Source organism: Dermatophagoides pteronyssinus, unplaced genomic scaffold, assembly GCF_027571235.1.
Source record: "Dermatophagoides pteronyssinus isolate colony J.1.1.1.1 unplaced genomic scaffold, Derpt_VIB-CSIC_2022.12 sq0016, whole genome shotgun sequence".
NCBI lineage: Eukaryota > Metazoa > Arthropoda > Arachnida > Sarcoptiformes > Pyroglyphidae > Dermatophagoides > Dermatophagoides pteronyssinus.
The window spans coordinates 715,375-732,656 of NW_027461540.1; the positions used below are offsets into that span (position 1 = coordinate 715,375).

At 26.9% G+C, this 17,282-nt stretch overlaps 4 protein-coding genes and 1 long non-coding RNA gene across 9 annotated transcripts; 4 read left to right on the forward strand and 1 right to left on the reverse strand.

The window, feature by feature from the left end:
• The first annotated feature begins 29 nt into the window (after window positions 1-29).
• On the forward strand, window positions 30-5,156 carry LOC113797764 (uncharacterized). Its single transcript, XM_075822334.1, has 2 exons — window positions 30-543; window positions 602-5,156. Exons 1-2 carry the CDS (start codon window positions 114-116, stop codon window positions 3,229-3,231), a joined length of 3,060 nt encoding a protein of 1,019 aa, XP_075678449.1. The 5' UTR covers window positions 30-113; the 3' UTR covers window positions 3,232-5,156.
• LOC113797765 (uncharacterized) lies at window positions 56-9,275 on the reverse strand. Of its 2 annotated transcripts, XM_075822337.1 has the most exons (6): window positions 9,014-9,275; window positions 7,813-8,933; window positions 7,499-7,720; window positions 7,150-7,407; window positions 7,008-7,076; window positions 56-76 (listed from the first exon to the last, which is right to left on the reverse strand). In XM_075822337.1, exons 1-5 carry the CDS (start codon window positions 9,018-9,020, stop codon window positions 7,011-7,013), a joined length of 1,674 nt encoding a protein of 557 aa, XP_075678452.1. In that variant the 5' UTR covers window positions 9,021-9,275; the 3' UTR covers window positions 56-76; window positions 7,008-7,010. The 2 variants fall into 2 exon arrangements, with proteins under 2 accessions (XP_075678452.1, XP_075678451.1); XM_075822336.1 differs by lacking the exon at window positions 56-76 and having other exon boundaries at window positions 6,883-7,076.
• On the forward strand, window positions 5,174-7,503 carry LOC142645637 (uncharacterized). Its single transcript, XR_012846722.1, has 4 exons — window positions 5,174-5,639; window positions 5,712-6,983; window positions 7,067-7,238; window positions 7,366-7,503. It is a non-coding gene; the product is annotated as an uncharacterized LOC142645637 (long non-coding RNA).
• Window positions 9,232-13,354, forward strand: LOC113797734 (uncharacterized). 3 transcript variants are annotated; one of them, XM_075822340.1, is made up of 7 exons: window positions 9,232-9,349; window positions 9,442-9,486; window positions 9,566-9,796; window positions 9,958-10,706; window positions 10,783-11,075; window positions 11,131-11,285; window positions 11,353-13,354. In XM_075822340.1, exons 4-7 carry the CDS (start codon window positions 10,386-10,388, stop codon window positions 12,207-12,209), a joined length of 1,626 nt encoding a protein of 541 aa, XP_075678455.1. In that variant the 5' UTR covers window positions 9,232-9,349; window positions 9,442-9,486; window positions 9,566-9,796; window positions 9,958-10,385; the 3' UTR covers window positions 12,210-13,354. The 3 variants fall into 3 exon arrangements, with proteins under 3 accessions (XP_075678455.1, XP_075678454.1, XP_027203961.2); XM_075822339.1 differs by lacking the exon at window positions 9,232-9,349 and having other exon boundaries at window positions 9,358-9,486; XM_027348160.2 differs by lacking the exon at window positions 9,232-9,349 and having other exon boundaries at window positions 9,358-9,486; window positions 10,167-10,706.
• A 273-nt stretch (window positions 13,355-13,627) lies between these two features.
• On the forward strand, window positions 13,628-15,318 carry Rab32 (RAS oncogene family member Rab32). Of its 2 annotated transcripts, XM_075822341.1 has the most exons (6): window positions 13,628-13,797; window positions 13,853-14,069; window positions 14,133-14,356; window positions 14,424-14,684; window positions 14,755-14,898; window positions 14,995-15,318. In XM_075822341.1, the coding sequence occupies exons 2-6, from the start codon at window positions 13,931-13,933 to the stop codon at window positions 15,106-15,108; spliced, it is 882 nt and encodes a 293-aa protein (XP_075678456.1). In that variant the 5' UTR covers window positions 13,628-13,797; window positions 13,853-13,930; the 3' UTR covers window positions 15,109-15,318. The 2 variants fall into 2 exon arrangements, with proteins under 2 accessions (XP_075678456.1, XP_027203958.2); XM_027348157.2 differs by having other exon boundaries at window positions 13,853-14,356.
• The last annotated feature ends 1,964 nt before the right edge of the window (window positions 15,319-17,282 follow it).

Consider the following 17,282-nt stretch of genomic DNA (forward strand, 5'->3'; position numbering starts at 1 on the left):
AAATAAGTTTTGGTGGAAAAAAAATGATTCGATAATAATTTTCGAAACGCGCTTTGTTTGTTTTGTTTTGTTTTTCAAACTGACATTTTTGATGATAATCATTCTTGTCAATCATGGATAATCGACTTACCGTATCATCTTTTTCTTCATTATTAATTTTTAATGATTTATATGATTTAAAACGTGATAGTCTTTATCTGGAAACCGATATCAAAATTGATGATGAAATAAAAAATTTAAAATTATTACCATCAGATTGTCATATTGTACGAACACCACATGTTATAATTTTACGATTATTACATATATTTGGTCCATTTCAAAATAATACTAATGATGGTAAAGATTTAATTCTAATTGCACAATGTGAATGTCAACCACAAATAAACGTATTGATTTGTATTAAAAATTTTGATGATCATCATGATGATGAACAACAACAAATTGATGTTTCATTCGAACAATTAAATCATTTATTTACATTGAAAAATTTTCTAACAATTGCATGTAAAAATAATCTTTCAATTTCATTTGTTGATTCAAGTAAGTCGAATTTGATTAATGGAAAATTTAATTAATTCAATTCATTTTTTTTTGACAGGTGAAATAAATTGTCAAATTTTATCGAATACATTGAATGAAATTGTTATAATTGTATCGAAAAAATTTCATTCAAATTTAATATTTCATGAAAATTGTGAAATAAATGATATAATTCATTTGGAAAGATTATCATATCAAAGTAAAAATGCTATGGATTTAACTATTGTTTCACGTAATAGTAACAATGATAACGATAACGACAACGAAAGAGAAATGAATGAATCAATGGAAATATTACCATCACATTTACCAAGTGATGATGATATGGATACACCAATTGTAAATGGTAAAATTATGGATATTTATGCTAATACACAATCAACTGAAGCAAATTTTTCAAATACTCAATCAACATCCAATGGTAATCATGATGATCATTCGGATGAATTAATGATATTGGAAACTGAATTGGATGATGATTTTATTGGACCAAATAATAATAATGAAATTGAGAAAAAAATACAAACAATAATCAAAGAAATTGGTAAAGAATTAATGGAAAAATTCAATTTAAGTCGTTTAATACGAACAAATTTTAAAAATGATTTAATCGAAGATGATAAACCGATTGAATTAACATTATTATCACAATTACAATATCCAATAAATTCGGTTCAATCATATCGATTTGTAAATATTGTTGGTATTGTTAAACGTTATGATAATAATATTTTATTGATTTATGATGAAACAAAGGATGATTTTGAAATACGAACTGAAAATCGTGGAATTGATTATTATAAGACATCAACGACGGCGACAACTGTCAATGGAAATGGTAATGGTAATAATAATAATAATGTTGCGATGAAAAAATATCCATCATTAAAAGCTGGTAATATTGTATGTATTCGACAACTTTGTTTAACACAAAATCATCGAAATATTTGTACCGATTCCGAACAAATTATTGCTATTGAAATTTATAATGAAAATGATCATTTTATAGTGAATGATAAACGAAAAATTTCCATCGAAGAATTTAAACAAATTATTCGATTATATTGTCATCAAATTAATGAATTAATTAGCTGTAAAGTTCATAATGCAAAAAATCTGGATAATCGACAATATTATTCGGGTAATTTAATTGGATTATGTGCAGCAAAATTTTCATCACAATTATCGGATAAATTATTTACCGATTTATATCTAATGATACCAACCAGAACAAAATATCCATCAACAATGATAATGAATATATCATCAATAGCCGAACAAATTGAAAATATGTCAATACGATCGAATCGAAATTATTATAAAGATGAATCATTTTTACAACATTTATTAAATAATAATCAAATAATTCATATTTCAGTATGGGGTAATCATCATCGAATATTATCATCAATTTTACCATTAGATATTGTTATATTGTATAATGTTTACATTAGAAATGATCGTAATGGTAATGGATTTTATTTTTATACATTAAGTGATGGTTTTGTTTATGGCCGTCGGTTAATTTCGATAAAAACAAATACATTAATTGATAATTATATACAACGATTATATCGAACATTTAAAGGAAAATTTTTAAAAAATCTTCGACAAAAACAAACAGATGAAATGGCTATTGAAATTGAATCGGATTTAGATTCATCAATTTTATTACGACTTGGTTCAAATGCAAAAGATTTGATTAAAAAAATGAAAAATGAAAAAAATAATGGAAAAATTTTCCGAAATGAACAACAACAAGAATTATGGAAATTTGCTTTTATTAAGAAAAATATATTCAATTATGTTAAAAATCATCGAACATTATTTGAATCATTAGTTAATGTTGATATTGCAAAGAAAATTGATAGTTTTGTTCAATTGATACAGCTATCATCATCATCATCATCATCGACATCGACGACATCAGATGTGAATAATGTTGATGAACAATCAAACGAAAATTTAGCGACAAATTTATATCGTATTTCGGCACGTTTAATTAATTATCAATTTAATGATAAAAATGGTATTGAATTTATAAATCTAGCACATTTACGACAAAATCAAATGAAAATTAATTGTCAATCAAAATCATGTGATTTTATAGCATCATTTAATTCATATTTTTTACCAAAAGCATATGATTATATGTCTTTATCAAATGATTCATGTAATAATGATAATGATGATGATGAAGATAAACAACAACAACAAAAACAAAAACAACGATTAATTTGTCAAAAATGTGGTGAAACATTATCAGCTTATTTATTTATTGAATTATATTTTGAAGATGATTATGGTAATCATTTAACAGCAATGTTATCATCGCCTGAAATTGAAAATCTAATTCATTGTACAAATCAACAATTGATTTGTTCGGATCCTGAAAGTACGGATATTTTAATGGCTTTACAATTTATATTGAAAACATTATGTCCTGTTCGTCAAATTGCAACGACAACAACAACAACCAAACCAGCAACAACAACAAATAATTCTCATCAAATGAATATAAATCCAAAATGTGATTGGATTATTGAATCAACCATTGTAAAATCTGATAATTTTAATTATGATGATTATTCAAATTTATATAATAGACATTTATTTGATTCAAATCAAAATGTTAATATGGATGAATTTTCCATATTTTATATTCGTTCAATTATGATTAATGATTGATTTTTTTTCAAAAAAATGTTTTTTTTCTTCAAGAAAATCATCATCGAAAATAGATTTCATAAAAAAAAATTTGATAATTTTTGTAAATAATTTTTTCTCTTCTCAATTGTATTAATCATCGTGTCCTATCAACAAACTTTTTGTTTGTTTGTATTTTTTTTTCTCAAAAATTTCTTGAAATAAAGAAACAAAAAATGATAATTTTCAGAAAATGAAAAATTCCTGGTAAGTTTGAATTTTTGAATTTGAATGAAATGAATCCAATGATTTTGTTCTGTACCTGAAAAAAAACAAAATCCAGGTATGTTTGTGTGTGTTTTGAGATTCTGGATTCTGGTGGTCACTACCACCACCACCACAACTACTATATTCTATTTTGATGGTGATAGTGGTGGTCAATCATTATCATTATCATTACTTTTTTTTTTTTTGGGTGCGACAATAAAATTAATTCAATAAAGGTAATAAAAGTGCCGGACCAGAATATTAACCAAACAATACGAAACGAAAAAAAAACCTGTGTTTTTTTTGCCATGATTTCGACCTGGCAAAATGATTCGTGGGGGTAAAAAAAAAATCATTTTGGTTGTTGTTGAAAATTTGGATCAAGGCGTAACCATGTTGTTTTCTTTTTGCCCCACACTCTTTCTTTTTTGGTTTCAATCAAATCTCATTCATTATCGTTTTGGTTCACCTTTTTTTTGGGTTGTTTTTGGTTTGGATTTGAACAATGATTACGTGGTTGTTTTTCTTGTAATCAGTCGATTTTAAAGATTCATTCATTCGATTGATCCAAAAAATTGTGACAAATTTTCACTAATTTATTGTATGTACATCTACATTCAACAAAAAAGGAAAGAAAGAAAAGAATTTATTCATCAATTTCTGCTATATAAAGATTACCAGATTACCTATTATTCGAGACAATCTTTGTTGTTGTTGTTGTTGTTGGTGTGATGATTCGATTAGCAAGACGATGACAAGTGATAATGATGACAATCTATTTCAATTCCAAAATTCTACACAAGATGATTATTATGATGATGATGAAAGCAAAAACAGACGGACGGCGAACGCGCCCAAAAAAAAAGAAAAGAATATTCAAACCCACCAAAAAAAAAAACGTATACCACACCTGTATATTGTAGCAATATACAGGTATATTCAGTGGTAATAATAATTAGAAAATTTTATAAACAATTTCAAGAATAAGAATGACAAGATTAGAACAGGAAAACAAATGATTTCGATATTGTATTATAAAAATAGCACAAGATTTATTCATCATCGTTGTCGTCGTCGGCTAAATCAATGTTTATTTATCAAATTTTTTTTTCGTTGTTGTTGTTGTTGTTGACAAATTTGTTTTCACTATATTCATTATATGATCATGTCAATTTTTTTTACCACCATTATAAATTACATTATCATTACGAAAAAAAATGATAACACCAAATCAAACCAAACGAAAAACATAACCCGAAAAAACAATCAAAAAAAAACATAATCAAAAAAAAAAACATAATTTTTCTTAATCGAATCATTCGCGAATTCGAATTATCATTATTCAAAAATAAAAAAAAAATTTCCCCGTTCAAATATGACATGACAAATTTTTTCGAATGAATCATTTCCCCTTTTTCTTTTTCTTGGTTGTTTTTGTTTATCTTTTTCTACGATGATGATAATGATGATGGTTAAAAAATGATTTATATTAGTTTTTTTTAAACAAAACTTGGATCATCATTATCATCATTATCATCATGATATGGACCCGAAAACATTTTCGTTGGTGTTGGCTTTGAAGATTACAGGATTTTTTTTCGTTTCGTTTTTGGTTTATCTGAAAACAAGAAAAAAACAAGGCGACAACGATGATGATTATTCGATTTTTTGTTTCTATTCAAAATCAATAAATATTTCTGGTAAATATTTCATTAATAATATTATTGTTGGTCGGTTGTGCATAATATTGTTGTTTTTTTTTTTTGTTTCTTTTTTGGATCGCACCTTTTTCATCATCATATTTCATCCGATTCGAATGAATTTTGTCAGAAACAAAAAAGTTTCATCATCATCATCACCAACACCCATGTGAACCAAATCAAACCCGAAAAACATTAATCGCGCCATTACAGATATCTATCCTATCCATCTATATATCCATCTCTCTCTCTCTCTCTACTTCATCCCCCGGAAAACCAAATAACAAAAAGAAAAAAAAATCAAATTTGATTACCCTGTACATATTCAACGTATAAAGCAATGATCATCAACAACCGAATGATAATGGCAGCATTATGGTCAAACCATATTGATACCACCACTATTCAAATTCAAAACTATACCAAAAAAAAGAAACCTTCAAACCCAAAAAAAAACCAAACCAGAATCAAAATGTAGTGTATGTATGTGTATGTCTGATATATTTCCAAAAAGTTGTTTGAACTAATTTAATCAGTTTTTTTTATACCCACCAGATTAATATAATAATAAAACAAAAAAAAATTTTGTTCACCACCAACACAACCACAAGACCATCATTATCAAACACCGCTATCATAATGATGATGATGATCGTATACAAATTTTATGTCACGCAACAGTCTTTTGTTGTTGGTTTCCCTAAATTCAACGAATATATGGATAGGGTGTGGGGGGTGTATGGATAAAAGTTTCAGTTTTGACAAATTTTTCTCTATCTGTGTCACCTTTTTCGTGTTTGTCCATTAAGCTTCTATTTTTTTTTTGATCCAACAGCAAAAACAAAATACCTGGTAATATTCTGTCATTTCTAATTTGTTGTTGTTGTTGTTGCCGTTCATAGTCGATGCCACGCCAATTTTTCTTTTGAATACCTATCCTATTCAGGTAAATTCCAACATTTTTTTGGTTCCTATGCATTTTTTTTCTAGTCATCATTATAATAATCATAACAGCAACGAGGGCGACGACGACCACAACCTAAAAATTTGGAAAGGTAACCATTCAAACTGAAAATGGAAAAAACAAAAACCCTGTTCAGTTTAATTCTCACAGTTTGATTCTTTATCATTTGAACGTGATTCATTTTCAGCTCCAGATACAATAGCCTAAATTCAATGCAACAACGAAAAAAATTATTCTTCATACGTGATTACGATCATTTCATTAATATGTTTTTGTTTCTGGTTTTTCTGTCGTCCAACATTGAAATTATTTTCATAGTTTTTTCTCTGTGTCCGAATTCAATTGATTGAATGGGTAAAAATTATGTCAATTTAATGAAATTCTTCATTTCATTTCATTTCATTTCCAGATTTAACTTGAACAACGTTTTTTTTTAAAAATGGAAATTTCCTTATTTTTTTTTCTTTTTTTGAAAAAAAAACGTAAAATAACTTGAGCTGTTCGTAGCAAAGCATCTTTTTTTTATATCGTTTACTCCTACAATCCAAATGATTTTGAATCAGAAAAAAATGATGATAATATTTTTTTTCTGTGCTTTGTTCGTTCGGCTCGAGTTACTTTGAAAGGAAAATTTAACAACAAACAACAAAAAATCAAATATTTCCATTTATAAATGAAATTTACTTTTTTTAATATATTTTTATAATATTTATAATTTACAGAAATTGATTGATTGATTGATTCAATTCAATCAAAGGGATAAGTATTTTGTTTGTTTTTTTTAAATCAAGATATTTTCATTGCCAGCCAACCAAACAAAACAAAAAAAAAAACGAAGATAGAGATTCATTTGGTCCAACAGAGTAAGTTTGTTTTAGTTTTTTTTTACTTTAAACAATTAATTTTTGATGAATTATTTCATACATCATCAATTTACGAAATGCAGGTATATGTTTCTATGAAAAAACCGAGTGAAAAAAAACATACATCAAATTTCAAATTTTCAAGCAATCAACAAAAATCGTTTACCTGTGTAAATGTTAATGATGCACGACGTGATATATATTCAGCATATTTACAAACAAAAACACCACAATCATAATAATTTTGTTGTTTAGGTATATTTGGTATTTTATATTGTAATCGCCATTTTTCAATATCTAATTCCGTATTTTTCTTTTTTATACTTTCATTTTGTAAAAAATTAAATATTAAATCGATACAATAACGAAATTCATTACCAAGTGAATCATAATATTCAATAGAATGTTGTTCATTATCAACCACCTGGCCATCAAACATAATAATAATAATTTTATGATGTGCGAAATGTAAACAAAAAAATAAACATAATAATAATAATAATTTAGAAACTTACAGCTAATCGCCAATGATTTGAATGATGTATTGGAATCAATAATATATCATAGCTAAAAAAATCCAATTTATTCGACCAACGACCCGGTCCAGAACCATTCGAAAGTCTTGTAAAAAAATATGTACTAAATGCATATACTGTTGGATATAATTTTTTTCTATTACAATTTTTATCATTCATCTGTGATCTTGATACAATAAGATTTAGATAAAATTCAATTACCTAAAAATTTTTAAATTATTATCAAATGTATGGTTAAAAGAAGAATCATTATTATTGATTAAATATATGGAAACAAAAATGTAAATACATACAGCATCATTAAGCCAATTACAACCATCAAGTGTCATAATATCTTTGGTATGTATATGAATTGAATATGCTGATACTAATAATTGATTTGAATTTTGTAGAATTTCATCAATTTCATCTTCAATTTCTTCGGTTAATGGTACAATAGTTGTTTTCGTTGTTTCTTCTTCTTCATCACCTAATTCTTCAATTTGTTTAGATATTTGATGATCACGTTGTATATATGGTATATATCTTTTAAATTTTAAATAAAAATTATATGATATAAATGGTTCAAACATTGATTTAATTTTTGTTGTTATTGATTCACGATTATTTTTCAATATTTTTACTGAATTTAATTTTTCATAAATTTTTATATCATTTATATTTGATTTGTCATCATTATCGATATATGATTTTTCTTTATTTGAAAACGAAAATGATTTTGACAAAGTTGTTGACGATGATGATTGTGATGTTGGTGATATGGTATTTTTACTATAAACAAGACTGATTTTATTTTCAACCGAAGATTTAAAATCATTCGATTTTTCCGGTAATTGCCAATAATCTTGTATCAAATTTAATCGACTTGTACTGTTGTTGGTTAATGAATTTTTTCTCATTGAATCATTTTGATGATAATTTGATGCCAACGATGTTGTAAAACATTTCGATTGAACCATATTTAATAATGAATAGGAATTTGTTCGATGTTGTTGATGGTGATGATCGAGTATCTTGTTATTCGATGATAATGGTATTGATTTTTGCATCAATATTGATGATGAATTAATGGCACTTTCATTTCGTTGTTGTTGTTGTTGAAAAATGTTTCGATTCGAAACATTTACATGTTCCATTAATAATTTTTTAAATTTTTCACGTTCATTATTTTGAAATGAATTCATTTTTGAACGATTTTTATTTTTTATTATTTTATTATTCTGTATTGATGATGATGATAATGATAATGATGATTTTGGTGTTGAATAACGATCAAATTTCAAATGTCCAAAACGATTTAATAATGATGTTGATGATGATGCGGTGGTGAATCTTGATGCTTTTTGATGATTATTCGGTGTATTTTGATTATGATGATGATTATTATTTACAGCTGACGTTTCGAATGAATATCCTAAATGGATGGAGAATATTTTGTTCTGGATTAATTAGAAAAACAACAACAACAACAACAACAACAAAAAGAATATTTACCGGCCATGATTTTGTTTTCAAATAAAGAATATCAACAATATTCGAATCGATGGATCACAGTTATAATAATGCCAATTAGATGGCGATCAATAACAAATGTTTTTTTTTTTTTTTTTATAAAATTATTTTAAAAACATTTAAACATCGAAGAGAAAAATTGAAATGTCAATCAAAATGAAATGAATCAATGAAAAACAAATTAGAAAAACTGAATTGAAGAAAAATCCTTCATTGAGATGAGAGAATACGATCAAACCCGCTCACCTCACTTCGCAAACATCACACGCGTACTCAAATATATTAAAAGCGGTAAAAACCATTTTGTCCATTCAAATAGTACGTGTCAGGATTTAATTTTTTTTTTCCTTAATTTTTTCCTGTTCCAAAAACTTTGAATTTGTTTTTTTTAAATTTATTTTTTCACTAAGTGCACAACATCCACCACCGCCACCAACAACAACATTTGTTCCAAGGTAATCCAAATTTCTGTTTTTCTTGTTCCAAACATAATTATGATCCATGATTTTTTGTTTCTTTATCGCCCATATTTAGTCATTTTGAAATGGATGACTATAGACTGCTGAAAGAGCGGCAATCAGAGAGATTTTTTTCGTTTTCTTTTTTCGGCAATAAGAGAAAACTGTCAACAATGAAGTTATCTTACTTATTATCTAAAAAGGAAAAAAACAACTTCAGGATTTATTTGTCATCATTATTAGTTATCGACTGCTACCGATCTTTATGATTCCATGATTTATTTGATGAAGAAAACAAAAACAAAAGGTTTGTGTTTGTTTTACGAACTAACTGAATTTTTCCCGTTATTATTCGCATCTTTATATGAAAATTTGATTTTTTTTTTGGATCAAAATTTTTGATATGCGCGCACATGAATGTTTCAGATTTTTTTTTTTGATGTTCCCGTTTTGTATTATTCATAATAGTTTGGTGGTATGTTTTTTTTTCGTTCGGTCCATCGGGTAATCCGGTGTTCGGGCAATCTCCATACATCCAGCCGAAATGCTCCATAGGATTGTTCCATGGAACGAACACACATATAATAATAATTTCTGTTTCATAATGTTCAGTGTGTGTGTGTATACTTTACTCACGTTGTTTTTATTTTCTTTTATTTTTTTTTTCATTTTATTAGTTCATTTGCCTTTTGTTTTGTTCACTTTTTTTTCAAGAGCGACTGTTCCATTTGGATCGACCAATTGATGGTGGTGATGATGATGAGGAATGCTATATGAAAGAAGAATCTACCAAAAAAAATCTCATTTATTGTGTGTATGTTTGGCTACCTTTTATTTTTCGTTGTTGTTCAATAATGTTTCTTCATCACCATTGATTTTTCTGATATTCTGAATCAATGAAAAATCTTCGAAATGACATGATGATGACAATCAATACAACAGCATTATCATCACATTCGATGAAAGATAATAAAGATTCATCGACAACTGTAACAACATTACCGAAAAAATCATTAGATCATTATTCCATATCAATCGTACAAGAATGTACAGCTATAAAAAAAGGTTTACTTTGGGAACAACAACAACAACCAAAAATATTTTTTTTCAATCGTTGGAAAGAACGTTTTTTCATTTTAACACAAGATTATCTTACTTGTTTTAAAAAAGGTTCGAAAAAAGTTGGTATGTCTGAAATGGGTAGTTTTGTTTATAAGGTAAATATGTTTTGTTTGTTTATTACTTTTCTGTGTTAAATTATTTCATTTCATTCGAAAATTTTGTTTTTCACAGATAAATTTAAATGAAATTCAAAACCTAAATTGGGTTGATAAGAAAAAAAATGGTGTAATCGGTATACAATTATCAAATACAATGATATTTTTATGGAATAATTCTGATTCAATATTAGATGAATGGATGTCCAAATTACAAGATTCAACTATTCGTACAAAAGATCGTCGAACAGAAGCATCAATAAAACTTCGTAAATCATCAACATTATTACCAAATATGTTACATATTACAACAAACCATAATAATAATGGCAATAATAATAAATTTAAAAAAACTGAATTAATTCAAAGGTAAAGTTTTAGTTTGATATGAAATTAATTAATTAATTAACATTATTTTCAATAGTAATGATTCACCCATTGTCAATCAACGATTAAATCAATCAACATTGATCACCAAAAATGATGATGATAATGATAATAATGGATTTATAAAAGATAATCATATGATAATACCACCACCACCTCCACCACGAAGATATCTTCGTTGTTTATCGACAGGCAAGTTGCAGTTGTTTGAATTTGTTTGAATCTTTTCTCATTTGACTATTGGGCATTATTATTATAGATTTAGGCAGTACAACAATGAATCAACAACATTCGAATGTTAATCAAATAGTAACACCAAGTTTATCTCGTAATTCAATGGCTATTCATAATTCACCAATATCAATGATCAACAATCATAACAACCATAACAACAACAACAAAAATGGCAAAACAATATGGACCAAAATGAATTTGGATATTATTTCGAATGTAAAAGATTCGACGATGTCAACAACAACAACAACAAAAATGGCCACAAGAAAACAACCGTCCAATGATTCGAACAATAGTATTGGTTCATCATCATCATTAATGTCACAATCATTACGTTGTAAATCATCATATGCACTTCAATATTCACCATTAATGATCAATATTAATGATTCTCCAACGCAAACCAATCAACAACAACAACAACAACGACGTATTTGCAATGCCAAACGAATATCAACATTTCAAAACAATCATCATAATAATAATTCAATACAACAATATTTAATGATGAATAAAAATAATCATCAAACATCTAATTCATCATCATCATTTTTCAAATCAGCCGATTCTGAATTTACATTTGTCAATTCAAAAGCAAATGAATTTAAACCAGAAAATTCAATTAGATCACGTAATGGTTATCAAACAACAACAAATACGACTAACGCTTATCATAATGATAATGATTCACCAACAAATATGAATTATATAATAAGATCAAATCGTATATCATCATCAGCATCATTAATGTTGAATAATAGACGTTTGAAAAATCGGAATTTTATATTGGATCAAACGACAACAACAACAATATCACCAGTATCACCAATACCAACACCGCCACCAATTCCACCACATCGTACACATTTACATAATTTTTGATTAATTTTTTCCTTTGTTTTTTGTTTTTGTTTTTTGATTTCAAAATTTTACATTGAACTTACTTACTTACTTACTTACACAAACAAGCTTATAATTGTGATACTAATGTGTGTGTGTTTCAATATGATCAATAATTAATTTGTTTTTCCATTCAATCATTATTGGAAGAAGAAAAAAAAATATTGAAGAAGCAGCAGATTTTTTGTCCCTAAACAACAACAAAATCTCATCAATTGTTCCACAATGTTTCAATGAATTATAACAAGGCAAAAGAAAAAAGTTTCTATTGAGTTTCCATTTCAGATTGAAAATGATGTTCAATTATAATGTGAAGAAACGAAGAACCGAAGAAGAAACAAAACTGTCCACATAAACATAAATTTAACACTGTAGTAGTCCATTAATTAATTACTACAACAACAAAAAAAAAGATCAATCCATTTTAATTATAGTCAAATATATTATAATAGTTTGAACAACAACAACAACAACAACAACACAGTCCATTTGTCCATTTTTTTTTGTTACATTGTTTTAGTTTTTACAACACAGCCATACATAATAATAATATTTAGCATCGAGAGAAAAAACAGAAAACAGAAAAAGTTTCCAAATGTGGATTATATATATATTTTTTTTTATATGTATCCACGAATAAAAGAGACAATCAATCGATTATTACTGTAATAATTTTTTATTTTATAACAAAAAAAAAAACATTAAATGGATAATGATTATTTATAAATATAGAAAGAGAAAGTAATAAAATGCGAAAACAAACAAAAAAACATATTTTATAAGTTTTATTTTACAAGATTTTCGTGGTTTGATCAGGATTCAAAATGGACCAGAAAACAGAAAATGGAAACGGAATGAATTTTTGTTTTGTTTTTGTTTTTGTTTTCTTTGAAATTGATAAAAATTTTTCATTCATTCATTTTTTGGAATGACATTAATATTTAATCATTTTTGAATTGAAAAGGAAAAAAAAAATTTTGTTTTTTTTTTATATCGATGCAACACACATTGATTGATTGATTGGTTGATTTGATTTTGATAATGGCCAATGTTTGATTGACTCTCTCTCTCTCTCTCTCTCTCTCTCTCTCTCTCTCTCTCTGTCAGTCGATCATTATTCGATCAATAAGATACACACATATTGATCACAGGGAATGTTGATGATAACGATTTTCTATTGCCATTTTTTTTGATTGATTTTTGATTGTGTGTGTGGTGTATGGTTTTTTTTCTTGGTTTGTTTTTTTTTGAAAGAAAGAAAAAAAACTTTGATCTCTCTCATTTTCCCAAAATGGACGATAATAATGTAAATAAATTTTTTTTTCTCTATATTATTATCCAATGTGTGATGCGTGTTTGATATTGAATTTTTTGATTTTTCGATTTTTGATTTGGAAATACATTGATTTCACATGTGATAAATCTACATTGAACATCGAACATACACCCACTAACCAAAAATGTCTTTGTTGATTGTGTTTGTGTGTGTGTTTTGGTAGCTGTGAAAAGAAATCATCCATCCACAGATTGAACTACTGAATTTTCATAATTTCTTTTTGTTTTTGTTGCGGTAAGTTTTCCAATGAATTTTCAATCAATTTAAAAATTTTTCAATTTCAATTCAGACTTGATAAACTTTTTTTCCTCTCCATTTCGTTCATTGATCATATCTATCGTGTGTTTTTGTTGTTGTTGTTGATAAAATGCCACAACCAACCACTGGAAACAATGTATCATCATCTGCAAATAATGCATCCGATCTAAATCAATCAACAACGACGACAACGACTACGAATAATAGAATGATGATTGGAAAACACAATAATAATCAGAATAAACACAGTAATAATAATAATAATAATAATAATAATAATAATAATAATCTCCGGTCGAATAATCAATCAGCAAATCGATTGCAGCAACAACAACAACAACAACAACGTAAAGATGTTCAACGTAATAATAATAATAATAATGAAACAAATTCATCAGCAACAATAACAACATTTATACCTGAAATACGTGAATATTTATTTAAAATATTAGTTATTGGTGAACTTGGTACAGGTAAAACAAGTTTTATAAAACGTTATGTACATCAATATTTTTCACAATATTATCGTGCTACTGTATGTATTTTAATTGATTTTTGAATTTTGATTTTTGATTTTTGAATTTATTAATTTGATTTATTAGATTGGCGTTGATTTTGCCTTAAAAGTTTTAAATTGGGATGATAATATATTAATACGTTTACAATTATGGGATATTGCCGGACAAGAACGTTTTGGTAATATGACAAGAATCTATTATAAAGAAGCTGTTGGTGCATTTCTTGTGTTCGATGTTTCTGCACCATCAAGTTTTAATGCTGTATTAAAATGGAAACATGATTTGGATACAAAAGTTTGTATGGCTGATGGCCAACCAATACCATGTTTATTGTTGGCAAATAAAGTAAGAATATTTTCATTTGATTGATTGATTGATTGACTGACTGACTGATCGACTGATATTTTGTGTATAGTGTGATGCTAATAAAGAAGGTATTGCAGCCGATCCAGAAATGTTGGAAAAATTTTGTAAAGAAAATAATTTCTGTGGTTGGTTTTATACATCGGCTAAAGAGAATACAAATATTGAAGAATCGGCAAAATTTCTTGTCGGTAAAGTATGTATTTTATCTTATCGTTTTTTTTTTGTCGATTGTTTTGATTGAATTGAATCCATTTTCATTTTCATTTTCATTCAATTTTCAAAAATATAGATTCTACAAAGACAAAAACATTTTGCATTGGAAGATGTTGCCGATAATGATGATGTTATTAATCTAGCCTATCATAATCATCGTGTAAGTAAATCGGAAAAATGTAGCTGTTAGGCTTTCATCAAGAAGTAAAAATAGCCAAGACTAAAAACTTTAACCCGTATACACCATCGTGGTTTGTGATTGTGTTCAACGACAATAACCAAAAAGAAACAATGATTTGTAAATTTATTGATTTCATTTTTTTTTTTCGATAGACAATATCCCGGCTAATTTTTTCTTTTTTATTCTTTTGTTTCAAATGTAAATTTGCAATAATTTTTTTTTTTTTTTTTTTGCTAAAATCAAATAAATTTTTACATTAATTTCATTTATGATTTTCGAAAAATTTTTGTCCCGAAAAAAGATGGCAGCACTGGGTCTAATAAGGAATAATGGTGATTTTCATTTTTTTTCACAACACCAGATGCCGATGTAATCTTGTATGATTTATTTTTTTGATTCTGGAACCAGTGCTGCCATCTATATCCGGATAATTTTTTGTAGGATTCGGATATGCAAAGAGCTGCTATGTAACATTTGAATGGAAGCTGAATTTTAAATCAAAATCAATTTTTCTCTAAATTAATCTGAAACTAAAATCATCGAAAATTTTCATTGACAACTATATCGTTATCAGAAGCAGAGCAGCTGCTAAAAATTTCCAATATGTAACCGAACAGCCACGGGAAAAAATTCACGTCCAAGCACATACACAAACACACACAGAACCATAGGACAATCCGATAATGTTCCCTAAATGTTAATGTCAATTCAATTCAATTGATAATGATTTTTTGATAAAAATCTTGATAATAGCCCATTTAATAAAAACAATGTTTTGATGAACCAATAATAATAATGATAATAATGACATTTGTTTTTCATCTAAAAATCTGGATTATCTTTTGACTAATTTCCACAAAAAATAAATAAAAAAATCGAAAATGATAAGCACATATATGATATTCATGTGTTTTATTATGAGGGTGATTACCATTTGTTTTATGATATTTTTGCTGGATTTTCATCAAGCAAAGCAGACAGAAACAAATCCAAAATGAATGAATTTTAAATTTTTCCAGAAATACAAACCAAGTGACCAGATATAACTAGCAAAATTTGAAGAAAAAAAAATCAAAAATTACAAAATGAATGAATTTTAAAATGATAAGTCAGGTATTTTTGTTGTTGTTGTTGTTGAAAAAAAAGGTGAATGATTGAAAGGAGAAAATCAATAAAACAAAAACAATAAAACAATATATTTACCTATTTTGATTTGAAACAAAACAAAACAAAAAAATTGATAAACGTTTTTCAATCGCACATCATGTCAATAAATAATAACAACATTTATGACATCCGATACGAATCATATAAACAAACAAAACAAAACAAAACAAAACATATAACATGCACAAACACACAGTAGCAATTGATCCTCATCATCATAATCATCAAATCCAAAACAAAACAAAACAACAACAACAAATTGATGTGGATATGTGTCAAGTGATGATAGCATAATAATAGGCTTTCTACAATATTTAGTGGTGGAAATTCGTGAATCAAACTAAAGAAAAATTCGTGTTTTATGTTCAACAACAACAACAACAATAATTTTCGATTGATATGATCTTTTATATATTGTGTTTTCATGCACAATCATCATCATCATCAAAAATATAATCTTTATGATGATGCTACCGGGTTTTTCAGTTTTTTTTATTGACCACCTAGATTTATGTGTTTTGATTGTTATCATCAATTCAATGATAATGATTGGTTTTCTTTAAACAAATAGAATTAGTAAACAAAAACGGATTTGTTTCCCAAATCATCATCATCATTTTGATTTGAAATGGTTCTTGGTTTTTTTCGCTCTGGATTTGATTGAATGTGTTTTTGAGTGTTTGGGAGATGCTAAAGATATTAATCTAGATTCTTTGTTTCTAAATTGACATTTGTTCATGTTGTTGGCATACAAATGACCAAATTACATAATATTTTTAATGAAAAATTATATAGCGGAATTACAAAATAACAACAACAGGATTTATACACAAAAAGAAAAAACCTTTAAATGAAAGGTGGAGACTAATCAAAAAGAAAGAGTGTATATTGCGTTCGGAAAAAAAGGGACATTCCTTTACAACACACACACACACACATCCATAGTATCTGAATTGAATTGAATATAAAAAGGCGGAGTTGAATTGAATTGAATTGAATCAACGGTAACACAGGAC